The 22168-nt window shown below is 41.9% G+C and overlaps 1 protein-coding gene, 1 long non-coding RNA gene and 1 other non-coding gene across 6 annotated transcripts in view; 2 read left to right on the forward strand and 1 right to left on the reverse strand.

Annotated features, from left to right (window-relative positions):
* Trhde (thyrotropin-releasing hormone degrading enzyme) overlaps positions 1–1805 on the reverse strand; it is a 407371-nt gene extending 405566 nt beyond the window's left edge. For 2 of the 3 annotated variants that reach the window (XM_039079684.2, XM_039079685.2), the window contains exon 1: positions 73–1058. In XM_039079684.2, the coding sequence (XP_038935612.1) occupies positions 73–977 (905 nt within the window). In that variant the 5' untranslated portion in view covers positions 978–1058. Of the gene's footprint in view, positions 1–72 lie in introns of all 3 variants that reach the window. The other variant, NM_001108991.2, reaches the window with a different exon arrangement.
* Positions 1668–19649, forward strand: LOC120093589 (uncharacterized). 2 transcript variants are annotated; one of them, XR_010053306.1, is made up of 3 exons: positions 1668–1805; positions 18577–18995; positions 19216–19649. It is a non-coding gene; the product is annotated as an uncharacterized LOC120093589 (long non-coding RNA). The 2 variants fall into 2 exon arrangements; XR_005486939.2 differs by lacking the exon at positions 1668–1805 and adding an exon at positions 2127–12271 and having other exon boundaries at positions 18577–19649.
* On the forward strand, positions 14509–14587 carry Trnat-agu25 (transfer RNA threonine (anticodon AGU) 25). Its single transcript has one exon. It is a non-coding gene; the product is annotated as a tRNA-Thr (tRNA).
* Positions 19650–22168: the final 2519 nt, after the last annotated feature.

The following is a 22168-nucleotide window of genomic DNA, read 5'->3' on the forward strand; positions in this document are numbered from 1 at the left end:
CGCCGGCGCTCGCTCAGCAGTGCGAGTCGCCTGGCGGGGTGGGGCAGCGCAGGGCACCGCCTCCATCCATACCTTCTCTCCCCGTGGATCACGTAGGAGCTGCGGAAGAAGCCCAAAAGCTCGTTCTCTATCAGGGCATTGTAGATAATCTTCAGATTGTAGTGCCTCTGCGCATCCAGGGTTCTATTCAGCACCACCACCAAGACCTGCGTTTGTGGGTAGAGGAAAAAGCCTGCTACCGGGACAGCCCCGAACGCCCGGTCTTCCGCTACTTGCACCTTCTCCACCGCCACCCGGGAGGCGTGCAGTACCACGTAGCGGGTGGCGTTCTGGCACGCGATCTCCACGTTGACCTCCCCAGAGAAGGTGAAGTTCTCCATGAAGGCGGTGAGCATCAAATTGTAGTGCAGCGGCTTAAGGTGGCCGGATAGGCGCAGCTGAGTCCAGGGCTGCCACTGCTCCTGCTCTTCCTCCGACGGCGGATGGGCAGACGGGGTCCCCGCGGTGCCCACCTCGCCGATCTCACGCTGCGAGGATTCCTCACCCGCGTGGTGGTTGCGCCGGGCAGATCCTGGGTAGCTGCTGTTGCCACCACGCTCAGGGAAGCCTCCGAGGCCACCGTCGGTGCCCGGCATCGCCGCGCTCGCTCCACACTCGTCGAACCGCAGGCTGAGCAGTACGGCCAGCATGGTGACAGCCAGCAGTGCCACGATGGACACGGCAAAAGCCAGCACAAGCCTCTTGTGCACTGCGATGTGGCGCTCCGTGGTGCGGGGTCTCACTCCCACCGAGTCAGCCCACGGGTCCGAGAGCCCCCTGCCGCTTGCCCGGAGCGCGGCGTCGTCTTCTCCCATGGTGGCCGCAAACGGTGAACTGCTCTTCTCGGCCCCCTCCTCCTCCTTCTTCTTCCTCTTCTTTTTCTTCTTCTTCTTTTTCTTCTCCTCCTCTTGCTCCCCCCTCTCGCCGTCCAGGGCCATCACACCGCCTCCTCCTCTTCCCCCGCCCCCTCCGACACCCCTAGCGGGCGGGCCACCCGGGCCACCTCCAGCGCAGTCATCAGAGACCGCACGCGGGCGGAGGGCGCGACGCCGGCTGGGACCTTAGGAAGGCCAGCTCAGATTCTCTTAAGACAGACTCTGGAGGCTAGTGACGACCGAGACGACCCCCATCAGCCCCGCCTCTCTCCAGACACCAGCTGCGGATAGCGGGGCAACCAGCTCTGGGACGCGCCCAACTTGGGGAGCGTGTCGCTCGCCGGGTGCGCGCTACTCGTCGGGCTAGCACCGGGCGCCCGGGCACACGCCGCCCCCGCCCCTGTGCGCCTGCGGCTCGCGTGTCCTCCCGGGCGCCGCACTCTTCCAGGCTAGCGGCGGCAGCTCTCTCAGCGGCTCGGCCAGGAGGACAGAGAGCGCTGGGGAGAGCGACTGAACAGGGGGGCAAGTTAGGGCTTCACCCAGCTCCCCGCACTCCAGCAGCTTTCGGTCTTCTGGGTGGGATGTGGTCGCAAAAACAGTTGCGGCGGCGGCGGCAGCCCGGAAGGCGCTGGTGCCTTCCACCTCGCTGTGGGAGAGCAGAGGATGGAGCAGAGGACCAAGGAAAGGACGGGAGTAAGCTAGCCGGAGGAAGTCCCACGGCCGCGGAGCATCGGTCCTGAAGAAGCCTTCTCCACACTGGACACTTTAAGCAGTGGTGGCGGTAAAAGGCGTGAGGTTGCGGACTGGGCAGCAAGCCTTCCGCGTTCCGATATTGCTCTGCCCTCCAGAGAAGACAAGTGAAGAAGTGTCCGGCCCGGGCGTCCACTTCAGGTAGATGAAGGTCTGAGCCTGAGCCGTGTCCCCGGGGGGCGGGGGGGGGAGAACTGAAGTGCAGTGCGTGTGTGCCAGCGCGTGTGCATGTGTGTGCGCGTGTGTGCGCGCGTGTGCGTGTATGTGTGTGTGTACACGGGCTTCGGGTTTAGATTGCCAAGGATACTCCAGCTGCATTCAGGGACTGAAACTCCCGGAGAAACGGAAAGGAGAGAGGGGGAGCGAGCGAGCGAGGAGGAAGGGAAGGCAGGAGGGAGGGGAGAGGTTTAGCGGCAGAGGCAGGCTCTGGGAGATTAGAGAGCTTTTCTCCGCTCTGTCACACCAGACACCCACAGCCACAGAGGGGGTTGCTGAGCTGCCTGCAAGAGTATACTGTAAATCTTCAGCGCAACAAGCCTGCAGTCACCCCTTTTCTGACTCCTTAGCCCTACTGCGGTTCCCCAGAGGGACCGCTGGAGCCTTGGGCTATTAGCATCAAGAGCAAAGGCAGAGCCTGCTTGCGGAGACAGTGTCAGATCACACATCAAGCTCACCAGAGGATTTGGAGGATTGTATGTAAATTGAAATAAATTCTCCAAAGCCTGACTGCATATATTATACTGGTGTAGTGTAGCCAGGTGTGCAGTCTGGAATAATGGCTAGCAGTGAACCAGGAGAGTCTACTAAAGACAGGAGAGCAATTCCCCATAGGACACATTTTATTTTTAGATTAGAGGAAGGATTAAAACACGCTGTCTATAATACAACATTCAAAAGCGAGTGGAAGGAAAACTGGGGGTGGAGGCCACATGACTTTGGGTTTTAGTAGGACAGCCAGCATATCAACACATCACGTGACTGGTCAGCCTCTTCCTTCACCTAGCCACAATCACTTTTTGTAACTCCCCTGCCTCATCATGGACAGTGTTTAAACTCCATTATAACAGTTCTGAACCCCAATGGATGCTAACAGCAAGGATCATCAAAGCGCAGTGCATAGCCTGCTGGCTGCCCTTGGACTCTCAGAAGTTTGTTGGAGTTCTTGATTAGAGTAGAGGGGCATGCTATCAAAACTTCAAAATGTGCCAAGAGAGTGGTAACAACGCTTGAGAAAGACAGCCACCTTGGAGGCAACAGTCAAAGAGTTAATGACTGGTCCAGTCGATTAAAAAAAAAAGGAAAGAAAGAAATGTCTCTTTACATGTTTCTTCTGTTTCTTTAAATCCAGACTGCATTTAAGAATTCACGGCCTCGGTCCCCAGCTCCGAAAAAAAGAACCAAAAAAAAAAAAAAAAAAAAAAAAAGAATTCACAGCCATCGTTATTTTCCAGAGAGAGAGAGAGGTGGGAGGGGGGGGGTATTAACTTTGGCATACTGAAAAAAAACAGGCTTTAAACAATATTGTTAAAACCTGGCCAATAAGAAGAGTCCAATTACACAACATGAACTTTAAACTGGGAGCCTTGCTTGCCGAAGTTCTTTTCCCTTTATCCCTAGATGGAGTCCTTGCTCAACACCATGTTTTCTAAATGTCCACTTGCATCATCATAAATGATGATGAAAATAGGTACCAGGGTGGGTATTTTTAAGCACGTTGTATGTGGGCCGCCAGCAACAGACCAGGGGAAATGCCACATTCTGTTCTAGTTACTTTTTCTGCTCTGTTTTTTAAGCGTCTTTGTTCTTGCCTTTTCATATGGACCCAGTTATGTGTGTTTTAGGAGTTGAGAGCTAAGGGGTTAAATTGTTTTCCCCAAAATTAGAAAATACGAGTTAGCCAGCCAAAAGAGCACCTGGGCCTAAACGAGTCCACCATATTCTTCAGTACTTCAGGGCTCTAATCTAGACATTCAGGAATCCTGGCCTAAGGGACAGAGATTACTAGCAGCTTCTAGAATGAGTCCTGAGAGTCTAAGCACCACTGTTTAATGAAGAAACAGTCCTCTAAGGAGCCTCTGAGGCTTTCTGTCTCTAATATGATGTTAGTCATGAAGACTACAAGGCCCTTACTTCCCGTTTACTTGTGAAAATCACTGCTAGGTAACACTTAAACCCTTTGCAATTAAAAAAAAAAATCACTTGATTAGCAATGTTTCTCCTGACTGAATTAACAAATGGATTGTTTTTGAGACATAAATGAAGCAAATTCAAGTTTATTAACATAAAGTGGGCATAACTTATTAGCTTATTGATCCCCACTTAGTGTGGTTTTACCCAATAAACTGAGTATCAAAGATCAAGTAAATATTTGTTTCTCTCCTGTTAATAGAACAGTGATTTTTTTTCCTTTTGAAATTTCTGAAAGTGTAAAGAACCTGAGAAAAAAAGCATTGGTGGAATAAATTTTTATATTATCCTCCAAGAAAATGTTCACCCGACTGCAAACCAAAAACAATAGAGAAGAAGCAAAGTTTCAGGTTGTGGACCTAAGAGGAATATTGAAGGAATTAACCACAAATGCTTGGTTTAAAAGTTGTCATTAGCATTAAGCCCCTTGATTAGAAAGAGGTTTGGTTACTATGGTGCTGTAATCATGCAGTGTTCTTCACAAGGGAGACACCTTCTCTGTGTCTGACACTTAGCAAGAACCATTTTGTTGCGAGAACTTCATGCTGATTTTTTTCTTTAACTAATAAATGTCATTAAAATCGTGTTCATATTTTGGATCTGGGGACTTGTAAAAATGAATATAAGCTGAGTGTTTAAAATTCATGAAGCCCACCAGAAGTTGATTTTAATCCAATCTGCACTTTGATCTTGTTGATAATCAAAATGAACTGTCTTCCATGGAGCAATGATGGTCTTTACTCTTCTGTCGTTTAAACTTGAACTGCCTTTTCTCCCCACACTGATTTGTATGTACAAGCAAAACTTGAGTGTCCTTGCATACTCAGTCTCTGAAAGTGCGGTTAGCTTCTTCGTGTCCAGAAGCTGCTTAGCTCAGAAGAAAGAGCAAAGGTCCCCACTCAACCTTCCCAACCTTTTATTATCCTATCCCACTTAATCAACTCAGTTTCTTGATGTGTTAATATCAAAAGGTTCCAGGAGGTACCTTTCAGCTCTCAGGAGCTAATTTCCTCATGTTCTCAAGAGGTTTTTAATCTTCTCCATAAAGGACAAACAGTTTGAGCTTGGGAGACAAGCTCAGTGAGTATTGTGCCTACTTTGCAAACACAGAGACCTAAGTTGGATTCCCCAGGACCTATTGCAGTTGGGCATAGTAGCATAGACTTGTAATTACAATATGGAGGAAGCAGAGGTGAGGGAGTTCAGGGCCTCTCTGGCTATTCAGTCTACCCTACATGGCAAGTCCTTGGGCAATGAGAGACAATTATCAAAATAAAATAAAAGGGGAACCATGTTTGAAGAACAACACCTCTGGCCTCCACACACATGCACACACATGTTCACATGCACATGAACACACACATGCATACACAAACACACACACACACACACAAAATAAAATACAATTTAAAAATTTAAGGAGGAAAATGACAGTATAAAAACTGTTCGGGCTAGTTAGTGCACAGGAGACAGTAAAGCAGCTGCTCCTCTGGCTGTCAAGAAGACTGGTTAGGGCAGGAATATGTTTCTGAGGACCACACACAACTAAAGACCCCTGCAAGGCAGAAGACTCTGCTCCCCAGCTGAAGTGGCGCCCCCATGTGGCAACAGAAAAACAGCCTTTTGAAATACAAAATGGGGCTGATTGGATGAGCATCTCCAGTTGTGCGAACCCATACTACATCACAGTTACTGGTAGTTCTGTATTCCACAAGTTTAAATGTTTTATGACATTTACCCTGAGTCTTCTCTGAAGAGTTTCATCCAAAATGGGTCACCTTTTCTATCAGAACCTTCCTCATGATCTTGAAGGTAAAAGACAGAACCTTTAAGGAATGGAGCTTCCAGTTTTCCAAACAAAATTAATACCTTGATTTAACTGTGGGCTGTCCAACTTTTGAGACATCAGCCTGAATAGAAGGGTCCCGTGAATCTGAATATGTCTTTTTAAACCACCTGAAAGCTGCTAAAGTTTTTTTTTAATAAAACATCTAATGTACCAGTACATTGGCACATATTGCAAGTCCTAAGGAAGTCATGCAGCCGTGCTGAAGGGAAAACTGAATAAGTCTCTGTACAAAATGAGCCTCTCTAGATGGAAAATAGAAGAAGGATTGCTGAAATCTATGGTAAAAAAATTCCCTGTAACAGCATTCAGTGTTACATGCAGAGTGGAGAGCACAAAGTATTCAAGAAAGTTCTGTCTTTCTGTGGGGGTTTCTACTGCTAGGTTTAAACTCTTCAGTGTTCACTCTGGGCCCTTCGGTTTGCGATCTCTATAAGAAGGCTCCATAAAAAGCAAAGTATGTATCACAGAAATGTTTATGGTGTATTTATGAAAGCCGCAAATATAATATAGACCAAAGTCTACAGACAGAAATTAACCGGTTAACTTCCTGGAGATTTTTCTGTTCGACTTTTGTCCAGTACTTGAAAAAAAATGGGATAGTGAATTTATGAAAATAGTAGTCACCAAAAATGTAAGTTTCTCAGATGCTTGCTTTTAGATGCATATGAGAGGGAAAGCAATAATAATAATAATAATAATAATAATAATAATAATAATAATAGCAGCTTCTCGCCACTGTTCCTCTAAGTGTCTTGTTTTAGCTCATGGAGTCATGAAAATGCCCACCATATAAGCAGTGTTATTGCCTCTTCCATTAGGAAAACTGAGGCTCAAACCAGCTAAACATCTGAGGGCAGAGTCAGTTAATTAGTAAATGGCACAGTTGGAATTCAAAGCCAAGCAGTGTCCCTCTGTCTCCTGAACATTAAAGATTGTGGCATGCCATTCCCTTCAAGATAAGCTCAGCGTAAACTACCGAGCTGTGTAACTGACATTCGTTACATAAATGATGAGGTCAGTGTTAGGACCAATAGTTGAGATCCTGAGAATGGAGCCAGCTCACCTTGGACTCTACTCTGATCCAAGCGACAGTTTCTGCATATGACTTAATGTTATCAGAGTGTTTGCTGAATGAAATGATGTGGATAAATTAAAATACAATGGAACCCTGAGAAAAGAAATCACTTTTATGAAGCAACGAGAAAAATAGGAGGGGAAAGTACAGTATTATCCATCCTATGTTGAGGATATGATTCGAAGAGTTGACTAGAATTTGTTTTCATACAAAATAAGCAGTCTATATCTTAGGAATCTTGACATTTGAATGCATCATTCATATATACATAATATACTATATATATACACATACACACACACGTATATATATGCATATATATATATATATATATATATATATATATAGAGAGAGAGAGAGAGAGAGAGAGCGTGCCTGGAGTTATATTACAACTCAAAATCGTGTGGTTTAAATGGTGTCTGACTTCTTTAAACTATGAAGAAATCCACCTCAAAGACACCCTCCTACAGGTAATAATGTAAAGTCACACAAAGGTATAAAACATCCTCACTCATTCTTCCACCCTTTTCTTCTATTCCACTCTTGCAGCTTTTAAATACTTTAATCCCCTATCTTTCATTTAATAAAACATCCTATTTATCCCTTTAAATATTTCTGGATCACAGATTGTCCCTTACATGGTATATAAATGTTTAGCAATATAGCTCTTTAAGCAAGGCAAATGCCTTATATTTTAGTACAAATGATCATTGTAAATGGGTTGATAAAGAGAAGTTAGAATCTGATCTCAGAATGTGATCTAGGTTTTCTCCATATTTAATCTCCATATGTAAATACCACTGGTATTTGACTTACATACCTGCGTTTGAGTCTTTGAAGCTAAATTTGAACTACAGTGACTTCATACTTTTAATAACAATCTATGGTATATAGGTTTGGAGAATTACTATTCTGGTCAAAGATTCAATATGTGTGTGTATATGTGTGTGCACACACTCGAGTATGTGCATGTGAGCAAATGTAATAGTGGTGAAAATTAATATTGCTTAACTTTCAAACCTCACTGAATTTCTTTATGATACATACTTCCAATTGTTAGCCTGTGTATCTTTTTATCATGAAATGAAGAACAGCATTCTTTCCTGGTCCATCATTTCCTCTTCAAAGACACAAGCAAGAAATCACCCAGGCTTGCCCATCCCATGGCACTAAGACTGTAATGATTCTCCTCTTTTTAATTTTAGAATTACCTATGAACACTCTGCCAGTGTGATAGCGTTCTTTTCTTTCTCTGTGCAGTCTCTTCTGACAGCATACATTCCACGCCCTCACCCAGGCTCAGAGATGCTCTCGTGCTTTGAAGTTAGAGGAAGAGCATCTCTGTACCTTCCAATCCCAGGGTCAGGAGTTACTCTTGAAAGTCAAACTGCTGAACTTTTACTAACACACCTTTTTCTTGGCCATTAAAAATAAAACAAGACAACAACAATAACAACGAAACATTATCTAGTACAAAAGCGACAGTTTTTCAAACAGAGGGGCTTGCTGTGAATGTCTGCTGGTCTTAGAATGGTCCCTGGGACTCACACAGAGGGAAAAAGTGAGACTGATTCTACAACATTTTCCTCTGACCTCCACGGACATGCCATACATGCCCATCCATATACATCATGCAGACACACACACACACACACACACACACATACACACACACACACACACATTTAAAACATCATTCTATGTTATAATGATATATATATATATATATATATATATATATATATATATATATATATATATATATATATCAAAAGCCCGAATACAGCAATCTATTAGAAATTCTTTAAAGTTAAATATGCTGGGTCTTTTTAAAAACTTAATACACTAAGCGCTGTACAAGATGGGGGTGAAGAGAGAACCAGAAGTGGTTTATGACCAAACAGTAGGTATGAAGTCTGTGCCTGGGGGAAAGGAAATAAAGTAAAACTTCGCTCAAAATAACTACACATAGAGCATCAACCAGTTCTGACCCTGAAACACTCAGTCTTACGTGGGATGTCTCCATCAAATCCCTCCCCTCAGAGCTCGGGGAATCCCGGAGAACAGGAAGTGGAAATATGGTAAGAGCCGGAGAGGATGGAGGACCAAGGAAACAAGGTCCTCCTAACCTACATGATCAGTGCTCTCATGAACTCACATGCCCTGAACAGGCCTGCTCCATGTCCTCCACGTGGCTGCTCCATGTCCTCTACCTGGCTGTTACTGCTTCCAGCTTCGTGTTTTCATGCAGTTCCGGAGTTTGCGAATGAGTGCGCTTCTGACGCTTGTGCTTTTCCCTCAGCTCTGCTCCTTCTGATGGTTCGGTCCAGTTTCCGATGTGTTCATTTTCGTTTTATCTTATCCTATTGTATTTTATCTTGTGATTTAAAAAAAATGAATAAACAAGATAAAATGACAGTCTCTGGAACTGAAAGAAACTTTCCACTCCACATCAGTCTGGGAAAACAAGTAACCGGACAGCAGACATTTGGGGCTGTTACCATATTAAAATGTGGATGATCACCTCACCAAATAGGATGAATTCTCTTAATAGAATAGAATGCAGAATTGATCTAGTGAGTAACTTTGCCTGGGATTTTCATTTCTGTCACTTTTTTCTTTAGTGCCACCTTGTGGGTTAGATAGTAACATATTTACAAGAGAGGCTTCAGTTTGGAGTCTGGTCCCTATCTATCCATCTATCTATCTTTCTGCTGTATTAAATCTAGTATTAGAAAATATCATAGTAAATGATGTGAAACTATCCAACCCCCTCCCCTTTTTCCCCTAAAAGAAACAGCCACTTCACTGAAAGATATTTGCCACAACTCTGCAATCATCCATTCAAGACACCAGAATAATTTCTCAGAGATTGAAAATATTGGAGTCTACACACACAAAAAATCGATGTTCATTTACAGGATAATCATCAAACTTATCTAGGATAGCATAAGTGGCAAGCTCTACCTGGTGATTTTTTTTCCATAAGAAAGATAAAATGTTTTTTCTTAACTCGTGATCATCATTTCTACAATGGTGGCCTATAGGAATTGATTATAGGGGTTCTGAAGTGCTGCCTAATCCTGTTTTCTAAAAGCTCCCATATCTGACTCAGTCAGTATGCACTTACTTCTGGCATCAGATTGAATGAATTTACATTGAGTTACCTTACTCGATTTCTTCTGAAATTATGCTCCAGTTATAAAGAGAATAAGAAAAGAGGCAGGAGAGTGTGCGGTGATGTCTTTTTTAATTGAGAAACACAGGGAAGATGTTAGGCTCCCTAACATCCTCTATGTATTAGAGATGCTATAATAATCTTTTATCTAGTGAGACAAACAGGAATGGTTCTACCCGAACATTCTGTCTTTATAGCTAAGTCTGTATGTGTGTCTATGGGTGCGTGGTGTGTGGTAGAGAAACACGTTTTGAAATTGCATTGATGAAGTCATTTGAGGACAAGAGGAACTAGTATGTAAAGCAGTCACCTTGACACCCTGAGTAGCTAAATATTTGCATTTGAACTCTTGCCCTACTTTAAGAGTTGAAGGTTGTAACATATTATTCAGAAAGTAATTTTTCCTAGGCATGGCCACAAGGTTGCAGACTGACCAATCATCTAAATGTTATCTATGTGGCTAAGGCATAAGTAACAACAAGAAGTTAAATATGTTTACAGAGTTACTAAAATCAGATTATAGAAATAGTCAAATTCTACTTGTCATACTGCCAAACCCTCAGAATTTCACTCCCTGGTCATTTTTAACATGGAGGTCGTTTATGTTTTATCTCAGTAAGTGATAGGTTGTTACTTCCAACTCAGGGAAAGGTATTTTAATCGTTAATCTTGAAGTCTTTGGATATTTGAATCTCTCCCTGACGTTCTGACAAACGTAGTCTCTCAGGAATTTGGTCCAAAAACAAAGCAATGGATTTCCTGAAATGGCAACAACGAATCTGTCTTCCTCCATTCTACCTTCCGATGTCCACCACTGGACAGGTTCTGTCGCTTGGAATTTCATCTAAACAAATATATCAGCAAAGGGACACTCTCTCGCCTAAGGACCACATGTTGTCAATTATTCTCTTGTGCTTCAATTTCAGCCTTAATAATAAAAGTATGTGTTCTTTCACCACAAACTGGGTAAACTTTTGTATAGTCTTCTCTAGAAAATTCCTTGTTCCTGTGCACAGCTGGAGGAATAGCAGCCACAGTCAAGACAAATAAGAGATATGACCATCTGATGCAGTGCCTTAATCCAATGACAAATTTCATCTCTGTACTTTCATAACATTCTTATCATCCATGAGGACTTTGAAATAAGTTCCAAGAAGCAGAACTGCGTTCTATCTTACTCCGTTACTGATTTAAATTAAGCAGATCCAAATTAATTGGGTCACATTAGCTAGCCACAGCCTTCTCCTTTAATGTCCGACGGCTTATACGCTTGCCTTCCGGTTCTTCTTGAAACTGAGACTGCATCAGATATTTTCTTGACATTTCTTGTGGATTTCATTTTCAGTTTCTAAGGGCCATTTATTCCTTTAATCCTCCAATGTTAGGAGGTAATGAATATTGATTCATATTCAGAAGTTCTAACATTCAACTAGGTAAACTCAGTAAGGAATGGCTACCTGTGTTCTATTTTGTCTTCTAGACAGAAAATCAAACCCATTTAAAGCAAATGATGCTTTTTGTGTCAATGTATGTCCAGAGGTTAACATGATTGCTGATAACCACTTCCTATGATCATCAGGTCATATACGGGGATGTGTGTGACCTATTTATCTATACCTATCTATGAAGACACAGACACAAGGAGATGAAAATGGAGATGTGGGCTTCCTATGTTTACATAAGGGTTTTATCAGTCTCTGTCTACCCTGAACTGTAACAAAATGCATGAGCAATTCCTCGTGCCACCCTCTCCTTTTTAGACCTTGCCAGGACTGGTCAAATTAAAGAGCCGATGATAATCATCCAAATTGATACTCTAGCACCACAATTATAGGATCTTTTCTTTATTTTGGTGAGATTTACCTATAGTAGTTCCCTGTTTAACGTTCAGTGTTCTGTAGCAATTCTCTTTTAAACCTTCGGTTGCAGCGGCTACGTCTTCCAGGAAGTATAAATAATCAAGTCTTAGCAATATTATAAAACATAATCCATGTTATGAATTGAGCAGAATGAGCCCTCATATCGGGTTGCCTACGGCTCAAAAGTTAATGCTGCCGAAACACCTTGTATGTATTAGCTAGGTGAGTGGAATTACATTAAAATAGAGAGTGAGTTGTGGTCTGGACCGCAGTCATACTACATCGGTCTCTGCTTGTTTGTCCTGCCTTTAATTAGGGAGCTTCAGAATTCCCGAATTTCTCCTCCTGTCTGTTTCTGCACCTCCAAAGAGGACCAAGCCTGGGTTTCCAGTTATGAACTACTTCATTAAATTTTTTCCAGAAACGTAGGATTCTTCACTTCTTTTCCAAGAGTCCAAGGTAAAGGGATACACAATACCAAGCCTAAAGAAATGAAAAGTTTGAAAAATAGCAATTCCAACCATAGCACCGTGAAAAGGCACGTTGATATTTCCAAGATACAAGTAATCAGTTCCAAAACCGAACACCGTTCTGTATTAGCCACGTGGCTCTCATTAATATTTCAAAGCACCAGTGAAGGCAGCACAGAGATTATCAAGAGGGCTCACTGCTTCCCTAGAAGCCATTGGCTTAGAACTTTATGGGCTGAAAGTCTGTCAGTAGCTACGAGAGTCTGGGAAACAGGACCTTCACTAAGTATTAGCTCACGAATACCAAAGGGTCTAACTATCAAGAGAAAGCAACTCTTTCCCCAAGCCAGCACACTACAAAGTGTAAATCTTATGGCTTTCTTTGCTTATCTCTTTCCTTTTATAAACAGTTATTGAATTTTTTCATGTTTTAACATAAAGTTTTTCTTTTTTATACATATAAATGTTTTTATATACAGTCCAAATGTTGCCCCTCTCCTGGTCACTCCTCCCCAACTTCTTCACCCCATCTCTCCTCCCCTTGGAGTCTGAGAGGCTGCTCTCCCACTCACCCACCCACTCACCCCTACCTCATATTCACCAGCCCCCTTCCCTGGGGCATCAAGTTTCTACATGATTAGAGGCTAGACAAGCAGTCCTCTGCTACACACGTGCCAAGGGGGCCACAGACCAGCCCATGTATGCTCTTTGGTTGGTGGCTCAGTCCCTGGGAGCTCTAAGGGGTCTGGATTTGTTGATAATGTTGTTCTTCCTATGGGGTTGCCATCCCCTTCAGCTCCTTCAGTCCTTCCCATGACTCATCCATAGGGGTCCCTCTACTTGGCATTTTTATACATATTTTAACACTTCTTTGGGAATTTCACACAGTGTGTTTTGATCACATCCATTTTGCTCCATCACACTTAAGAAAACCGACTCTTTTTTTCTCCCAGAGGTTAACAATGGCCAATAGCTTTCCATCTGAGGGTAAGGCTTTATTATTTAAAAGCAATGGATAATGTTTCTCAAAGTCTTTTCCTGCTAGCCTGGTAATCTACTGAGAAGTTTGTTATGAAATGAGCATCTGACTGTGTGAGCTTCAGATGATCCTCCATGATTCTAAGGAATTATTACTCACCCCACAGCAGCGCCAAACTTCTACAGTTAATAAGTGCCAAACAGATACACAAACAAATGGCACTTACTGCTCTCCATGCCCCGAGACTCCAGTACTGGGCCATCAATACCTAGAAAACTCTAATGAGAAAAAAACACTCCAGCTTCTTTTCAGAGAATTAGCATCCACCTCATTCTTGGTTATTTAACAACCGCAAGAGAGGAAGGGTAATAATGAAAAATACCCCAAGTAGATCTAATTTTTACCTAAAAAAATGTCCTAAATTGTCCCTTTCAAATATGTGAGACACTATTGGAAAGGGGCTTTAAAATTGCATGTAGACATTTCTTTCCAGTTCGCTGAACTGATATAAACCTTATAGAATGTAATTTAGCATCAGCCATCAGAAATGACAAATCTAGACTGAGCCTTTAGAGTCGGTCTGGACTGTAACTGTTGGTGTGGCTCTTGTGTTTACGGTAAAAGCTCCTTCAGGACGAGAGCATGCGTGCATAAAAGAAGCAAGTCTGGTATATACATATACAAGCCTTCTCTATACATAGGCTGTCACAGACAGATTCAGCCTTGGTGACTCAAAACAACTGAAGGCAAAATGCATCTGTCTATATCGAATACATAGGCTTCCTCATGTCAATATTTCCTATAAAACACAGTGTTAGAAACTATCTAGGGACTTCTATCACACTAACTACCATAAGTAATCTTCAGATGGTTTCAAATATGTGAAAGGATATTCAGAGGTTGTATGCAAATGTTGCATTTATATATGAGCACATTATATTTTGAGCATTTTATATTAAGAATGCTTGAGTCAACATATGCGTACACAGCGTATATCATTGGTCCCAGAATTAAAAGCATCCCCCATAGAAACAGAAGGAGGTCTGTATCAAGTCCTTCCTCCAAATCGAATGGATTAGATTACCACTCCATTCAATTTATTTGACATTTGGTTTTTTCTTCTCTTATCTAAGCCTTTTGTCTTCCTCCTGGTCCAGCACATTCAGACTCTATATATTTTGTAAGCATGTTCTTGGCTCCTGCTAATTGCTAGCAAAATGTTATTTTTTATTTGTCAAGACGCAGACTTCGGTTGGGGATTTAGCTCAGTGGTAGAGCGTTTGCCTAGTAAGCGCAAGGCCCTGGGTTCGGTCCCCAGCTCCGAAAAAAAAAAAAAGATATAAGCAGATAAAAAAATTATATCATTTCTCCTTAAATAAAACAATAGACTAAGAATTCATGTCTGATCCTTAAATTTTCAATTCTGGAAACCAAAATAATGTATTTTTCAAGGGGGTTAATTTGACTGTATGTTGAGACAATGTAAACCATTCCCTAGTGACATACTTCACAGAATGTTGGATTCTGATGTGCGTGTATAAAAGCAGCAGCACATATGGTCAAATCCGCCCTAAAATATATGCTCACAAAAAAAAATGCAGTAAATCACAAATTTGTGTATTCCTTTTCACACAGCAATGTGTATACACAGACAGGTATAAAGAGGCTACAGCAGAGATGATATTTTTCTATATTTTTAGCTGAAGTTGAATAAATAAAATCCTCACACAATGTGGCTTTTCTGTTTTAATAACATTCCTTTCGATGTCTGTGCCTATATGAAGCCTACAAAGCAAGTCAGCATACACAGTTCAGTTTGAACATGATAGACATCCCTGCCTTATTCTCCGTCATAGCCCATGGAGACAAGGCTGACAAGCAAGGCTCCCAAGTGAGTTAGAAGCTATGCAAGATGACAACTGGTACATGTTGGGATCCAGTATTTTGTTCTGGAAAAGGTTCAAATCTGGAAAGGTGTGGGCTCATAGGAACCCTATAGAACTGGAAGAGTAAATAAAAGTATTGATAGAGATATGATAAATGGAGAGATGATAGATCACAGACATATGATTGATATATAAATAACAGATGAAAAACATATGAAAAATAGATGACACATATGAAAGATAGAAAATAAAAGGTGATTAATAAGAGATTAAAAAGATGATATAGATACATGATAGGTGATTAATAAAATTATAGGTAGATATAAATAGATAGATGAGAGATAGTAGATAGATGATACATAGATAACTGGTTAAAGATAAAGAGGTAGATGATAGATGGGTGATTGATAAGAGATAAAGAGATGAGATAGATGATAGATAATAGATAATACATAGATAGGTAGATAGATAAATAGACAGGCAGACAGATGATAGATAGGTCAGAGGTGACTGATAAGAGATAAAGAGATGAGATAGAAAATAGACAGATGATAGGTGACTGATAAGAGATAATGGATGATAGATCAATAGATAAATGATAGATGGATAATAAGTGTTTAAAAATAGATAAAGAGATAGATGACAGATAGATGATAGAGTGATTGATAATAGGTAAAGAAATCATTAATAGATAGATTACTAAGATTCCACTTAATTTTTTCAACTTTATAGAGCTACCAAAGCAATAATGCACATCGATAGAAATCACTTGTCTAGCTCCATTCTTCTTCTCAGACTAACACTATGCAGTTCATGGCACATTTGTGATACTAAACAGCAGCAGTGAGCTGAAGTTCCCATACAGACACACTACGAGAGAAGACAGTTGATGCCCTATCAGAGGGCTGGGCTAAGACTGTTTGGTTGCTGAAGAATAGAAATGCATGTTTAATTTATTATCAACTTACAGTGAATGTATCAAGAAATGACCCCACTGTACACTGAGCAACATATCTGTAGGTATTTGTTTCTTTATATGCATACACAGACAAATGTATAACATGCAAATAAGTCTGGACCTCTGTGGGTAAGCATATATGTATATATATGTATATATATATGTATATATATATATGTATATATATATGTATATATATATATGTATATATATATGTATATATATATATATATATATTGGGACAACCAGCAACAATGATACTAAGCAGCAGTGATCAGACTTGCTGCCCAAGTCTTGGTTTCTAAGTATCTCTCCACCAGAGGAAACCGAAGCACTGCAGAGCTTCCAACAGTGAACAAGGACAAAGGGAGCTTTAAACATCCATGTGGCAATAAGAGTATGAATGTTGTCTAAAGATAATGAGAACCTGACAAGAGGTACATGAAAGTTTCTTGAAAAAACTCCCAGCAATAAAACTGGAAACAACTTGAGCATCGCAGTTTATAGTGAAGGGTCAGAGACATATCAGTCAGGAAAACTACACAAGCCTGAAGACCCGAGTTCAATCCCAGAATGATACCAAACACCAGATGAGCTGGCACCTGCTTGTAATCTCAGCGTGAGAAAGACAGAGACATGAGGATCCCTCGGGCTTGCTGACCAGCCAGTCTAACCTAACCAGTATAATTAGTGAAGCCCAGGACGGTATGAGAGACTCTATCGCAACACAACACCACCAACAACAAAACTAAAAGAAAACCAAAAACAAAAGAACAAAACAAACACGTAAAGTGGTCTTCCAGTCCCCACACATGGCCACATACATGTTCACCTGTGCCTGTACACACAAATGTTCATGTACATCTACATACACCCACAAAATGAAGAAGAAATAATAAGATTAGAGGTTAATAAACCATGTAATGAATAGGAAGTGCTGAATAGGAATAGGAATATGAATTCCTGCTCGTAGTAAATAAATAAACAGAAATCAGAAAAGTCTGGTTCTTCAGTAATGACAATAAATTCGGGCGAGATATCAAAGATTCTAAAAGTACTGGCTTAGTGAAATTGGAAATTAGAATTTGAACTCTCAAATTATAACACAAATATTTTTATTAATTACTGATCAAAAGAAAGTTTTAAGTTTATAATGGAGACACATAACAGACGCCATCTGAATCAAGAGATCATAGCTAACACTTGGAGTAAGGAAAAAACCAAAGAGCATTATAGGCCAAGTGATGGACAGACAGAATTCCACATCAGTTCTCCAACATCTAGATCCCCCCAGAAAAATGCAATCAGGAGAAACAACCTGATAATGGAAATTTCAGTGAAATGAGTGACCTTTCAAATCATCGTCATACAAGCTAAGTGAAATTGTATGGTGTGTACCAGAGTGAAGGAAGGTGGGAAGCCAATGTGTGGTGCTGAGTTGGCGTCCTTTGTGTTTTTTTTTTTAAACAATCATTACTCGTAGAATGAATGAGGGGCACATTTACTCAGGTGAGTTCTTCAGACTACATAGAATTAGAGAAAGAAAATGTCACCTACAGGAGTGGGGTCAGAATGAGGTCAAGGGACTCAAGCCAAGCACGCTCAGCTGCTGTTGCCCTCTGTAGTTAGGAAAGTGGTAAGTTGTGCATCGCTATAAGAATGCCACCAAGGACAACTGTGGACCTTTTTTGCCATAAGGGAATTTCATTAGAAGCACAGGCAGCAACTTGAGTACTATCTCCAGGAGGAGGGCACCTGCTCATACAACTTTCCCTAAGTCTGAAAACTATTTGAAAGCGAAGCATTTCAAAAATGTCAATTTTGTGTTCGTTATTACTTTCTAAAGCTCCCAATGTCCAAGGTTAGTCAAGCAGGCAAAGGAACACTCACTGGAATTAGTAAGGATATCATTAACTGTGGAAGGTAAGATAAACTAATTACAGGGTGCCAATCAATCACATGGCAGAGTCGATCTGGGAGGAGAGGGGAAAAGAGAATGTGACTGAAACACTCACAGAGAGAGAGAGAGAGAGAGAGAGAGAGAGAGAGAGAGAGAGAGAGGGAGAGGGAGAGGGAGAGGGAGAGGGAGAGGGAGAGGGAGAGGGAGAGGGAGAGAGAGAGAGAGAGAGAGAGAGAGAGAGAGAGAGAGAGAGAGAGAGAGAGAAAACAAACAAAATTCTCAAAGAACTAATAAAAAACATATGGGAGAGTAGATCCATCCCCCTGATATCCTATAGACATCGAATCGCTGTTCGCCCTTGTGCTTCTATATAGCCCATGTGCCCATTTTAAACATTATAAACACTGTAGTTTGACATCGTATACAGCAAGTGTTTTATTTTTTATTTACATTTCTTTTCTTTCCTCTCCTTTCTCTCCTTATTTCATTTTTCGGGAGCACCATCTACCCTACCATGAGAACGTATTCAAAACGTAAACTGTCTTCCCGTACTCTGCTCCTTCCATGACAGATAACTAAAGCAGCACTTCCTGAGACAGAGGAAGGAAGGAGTTCCCTGCCTACCGCCCTTCATCATCCATTCAGCGGTCTCCTCTGTCTGGTGTGTCTTGATCACTATTGGCCTCCGTTCTCTGGACTAAACGCTTAAACTGCTCCTGAAGTGGAGGTACTAATGGGCCTCCAGCAATCGTTCTTTTCCTGGTCTCAAGATTTAAATGCCTCACTTGAAGCCTGGAAAGGAGGGAAGCCAGGATGTGAGCATCTGACTTTGAAAAACGTCTCTGTCTTCTAACCCGTCTTCTTTTGCATAGAGGAGTAGGAACAGTGCGCCACACAGAGACATCGTTAAAGGCAATGAAGCTTCAAAAAATCTAAATTCAGATTGCCTTCTCTACAATTAGAGTAGCTACCTTTCTCTGGCAATGACAGGTAAACTAGAAAGAACTCTACACCGAACAATTATCTTAAATCCTAAGCAACAATCCCGATAGACATGTCTGAGAAACAATGGCCCTGCCTCGGATTTGACGATGTAGTTTACTTTGTTGTTGTTGTTGTTGTTGTTGTTGTTGTTGTTGTTGTTGTTGTTTAAATGTGGCTTTTTAAAAACCTGGTAAATATACTAAATAGTCTTCGGTTTTCCCCTCAGTGTCACTCCAATAGGATGGTGACCAGGACAAGGGCAATGACGACAGTAACAAAGATAATGGTCAAAAGAATGGAGGGAGTGCAACTAGGCAGTGTCACGTGCACCTTTAAGAGAACCACCGTTTGCACTGCCGTTTCCTCCAAGTCTGTCATGCTCAAGAGTGAATCGCTGCAGCCCATCTGTACAACACGGCGATTGTTCCACATGGCACCATATTCAAGCACAGCAGATGATACAGTTCCTGCAGTGAAGCTGCTTTCAGTAATTCATGCCTCTTCTCTGACGAGGACTCCAAGTGTTCTGTCTCAGAGTCTGCTCTACACCTTTCAACAGACCACAGTTTTCCCAGAAAGGATCCGGAATATGTTTCCCAACTCACATGTGTTGCGGTAAAAAAAAAAAAATAAAAAAATAAAAAAGATCATTTGCTATCAGTTCCCGTGAGCCGGATCCGCTTGCTCCAGCTGCTACTTTGCTACTCAGTCTGCAAGCCGCCCACTCCCGACTGTCTCTCTTTTAGCCTCCCTCTCTGCACCATCCCCTAGGTGGTAGTTATCACGCCTGGCACACACACACACACACACACACACACACACACACCTTGTTTTGCGGGCCCTGTGCGTTCTCACTCCACCCGGGCACCAGAACCAGATCTGCATGCTCCAACCGCCTCTTAGCCATTTCTTTCTCACACGGTCCTTTTTAACCCAGTAAATCAAAGTTCCAGAAACTTGTAATTTAGCAATTAGATTTATATGTTAAATTCTCAATCCACAATTCATTCACACAATAAATTCACTGCCAATTGATAAAGATATAAACCGCCCACCTAGACAAGACAAAATTGATCAAGTTCACCTAAATCCGAACCATCCTCCTCCCCTCCATAGACTCCATCTTGATCTACTCGCTCCACCTCCTCCTTTCTCCTTCCTAGACTTTTCCCCGCCCACCCTTCCTTCTCATCCAATGATAGGCTGGATTTGCCTTGTTGCCTAATGACATCATTCTACGCACGTGATCTCTTTCCATCATATCTATAAATGCAAGTATTCGAATACCAGGTTCCTTTCCTGAAGTGTGTACTAAAATGGTCACCTCAGCTTTTTTGTGCATTTACTCATACATGTGTTTATCAAATATTCACGAAGCAACAGTTGGTACAAGTTATTGCCATTGGCAGGCTAAACAAAACATTCGATCAAGTTCGTGACCTGTGGGAATTATTGGTTAAATAATACCAAAGACACATTGATGTAAAGTAAAGAAATCAGATCCAGGGAATGCTGAACCAAGGAACAGGGGTTACAATATGAAACATAATAATTGGGTAAGGGTAAGTGTCACATTTGAACAAATAACTTTATAAAATGATGCTTGTGGAGACCATTGAGGGAGAGAAGGGAGCAACGGCCCTGATATAACCGTGTGGTTGGTGTCTGAAAAACAGAAGTAGACCTCTGTAGCCAGAGTAGAGTGAGTCAGGGTGAGAGAAAAGTGAAGTAGTGTAGAAAAATGATAGGTAGTTAAATTGGGGGTGGGAGGGTTGCAGCCTCTTCATAGGCCATTCTAAACCGTTTTATTTTTATTTAGAATGGAAGAAAACCACTGGAACATTTTAAACTGTGGACCGAGATACTATGTCCTAAGTTTCAGAAACTTTTGGATGAGGATCCATTAGAAGACAAAACCTAGAAAGAAAGTGGATAGTGGAGGGACAGTTAGATGGCGCAGTGGGTAAAGGAGCCCACTGTCAAAGCTGATGATCTAAGTTCAGTTCTTAGGGCCACATAGGAGAAGAAGATCACCAACTCGTGCAAGTTGTCCTCTGGTGTACAGGAGCATGGCACACAGCGTCTTCACCTTAGATGCTGCACAAATGCAATTGAAAAGTGAAAGAAGAGATTTGAGATAATGAAATTATCTATACAAGAGATTTGTGAAGGGAAATGGTAGCCCAGGGAGGTGGGGATGCTGAGAAGTGATCTCATTTTACGGAAGGATTAAACATGTGTACGTGAAAGTCTCAGGATTAATACCAGGATGTTTGCGCTGAGTAGTTGAAAGGATGGAGTTGATATTCCTTGTGGAGTAGCTCTTCAGCTAATCTTGGGCCCATGGCTCTTCTCGCTTTTCTTGAGAGCAGTCCTTTTCTTTCCTTTTAAAATTTCAACAACTTACTGTTTTATTTCCTTTAAAAGTTCATTGTATATATTTACTCACATACCTCTGTGTTATACAAAGATATTGTCATAGAAGTATATACTGTATGGTGAGTATATTCCTGTAATTTTTATTTATATAGTTAATTAATTAATTTGTTTGTTTGTTTATTTACATCCCAAGTGCTGTCCCTCCTTCTGCCCTCCTCACTAACACCCTCTCCTTTCTCCTCGGAAGGCTGGGTTCTCCTGGATATCCCCAAGTCTAGTGCATCAAACCTCTGCCAGCTTAGGCAGATCCTCTCCCACTGAGGCTAGAGAACACAGTCCTGTTGGAGAATGGATATCACAGTGAGGCTACAACTTTAGGGAGAGCCTTCATTCCAGGTGTTGAGGGGCCCGCATGAAGATTGAGCTGTACACCTGCAGCATATGTGCCAGGGGTCTGATTCCAGCCCACGTGTGTTCTTTGGTTGGTGGTTCAGTTTCTGAGATTTTTTCCCCTCAGACTTTAGTGCACTCCAGTATACCTGTATGTCAGAAGAGGGCATCAGATCCCATTATACACGGTGGTGCACCACCATGTGGTTGCTGGGAATTGAACTCAGAGCTTCTGGAAGAGCAGCCAGTGCTCTTAACCTCTGACCCATCTCTCCAACCCTGTGAATATAAATTTCTAAGATCACGGAGGGGTTGGGGGAAGGGATGTCTCATCACTTAAGAGCATCGGCTGCTTTTGCAGAGCACCTGGGTTTGATTCCCACCACCCACATGGTAGCTTAAGACCATCC

The sequence above is a fragment of the Rattus norvegicus genome, chromosome 7, assembly GCF_036323735.1.
Source record: "Rattus norvegicus strain BN/NHsdMcwi chromosome 7, GRCr8, whole genome shotgun sequence".
Classification (NCBI taxonomy): domain Eukaryota; kingdom Metazoa; phylum Chordata; class Mammalia; order Rodentia; family Muridae; genus Rattus; species Rattus norvegicus.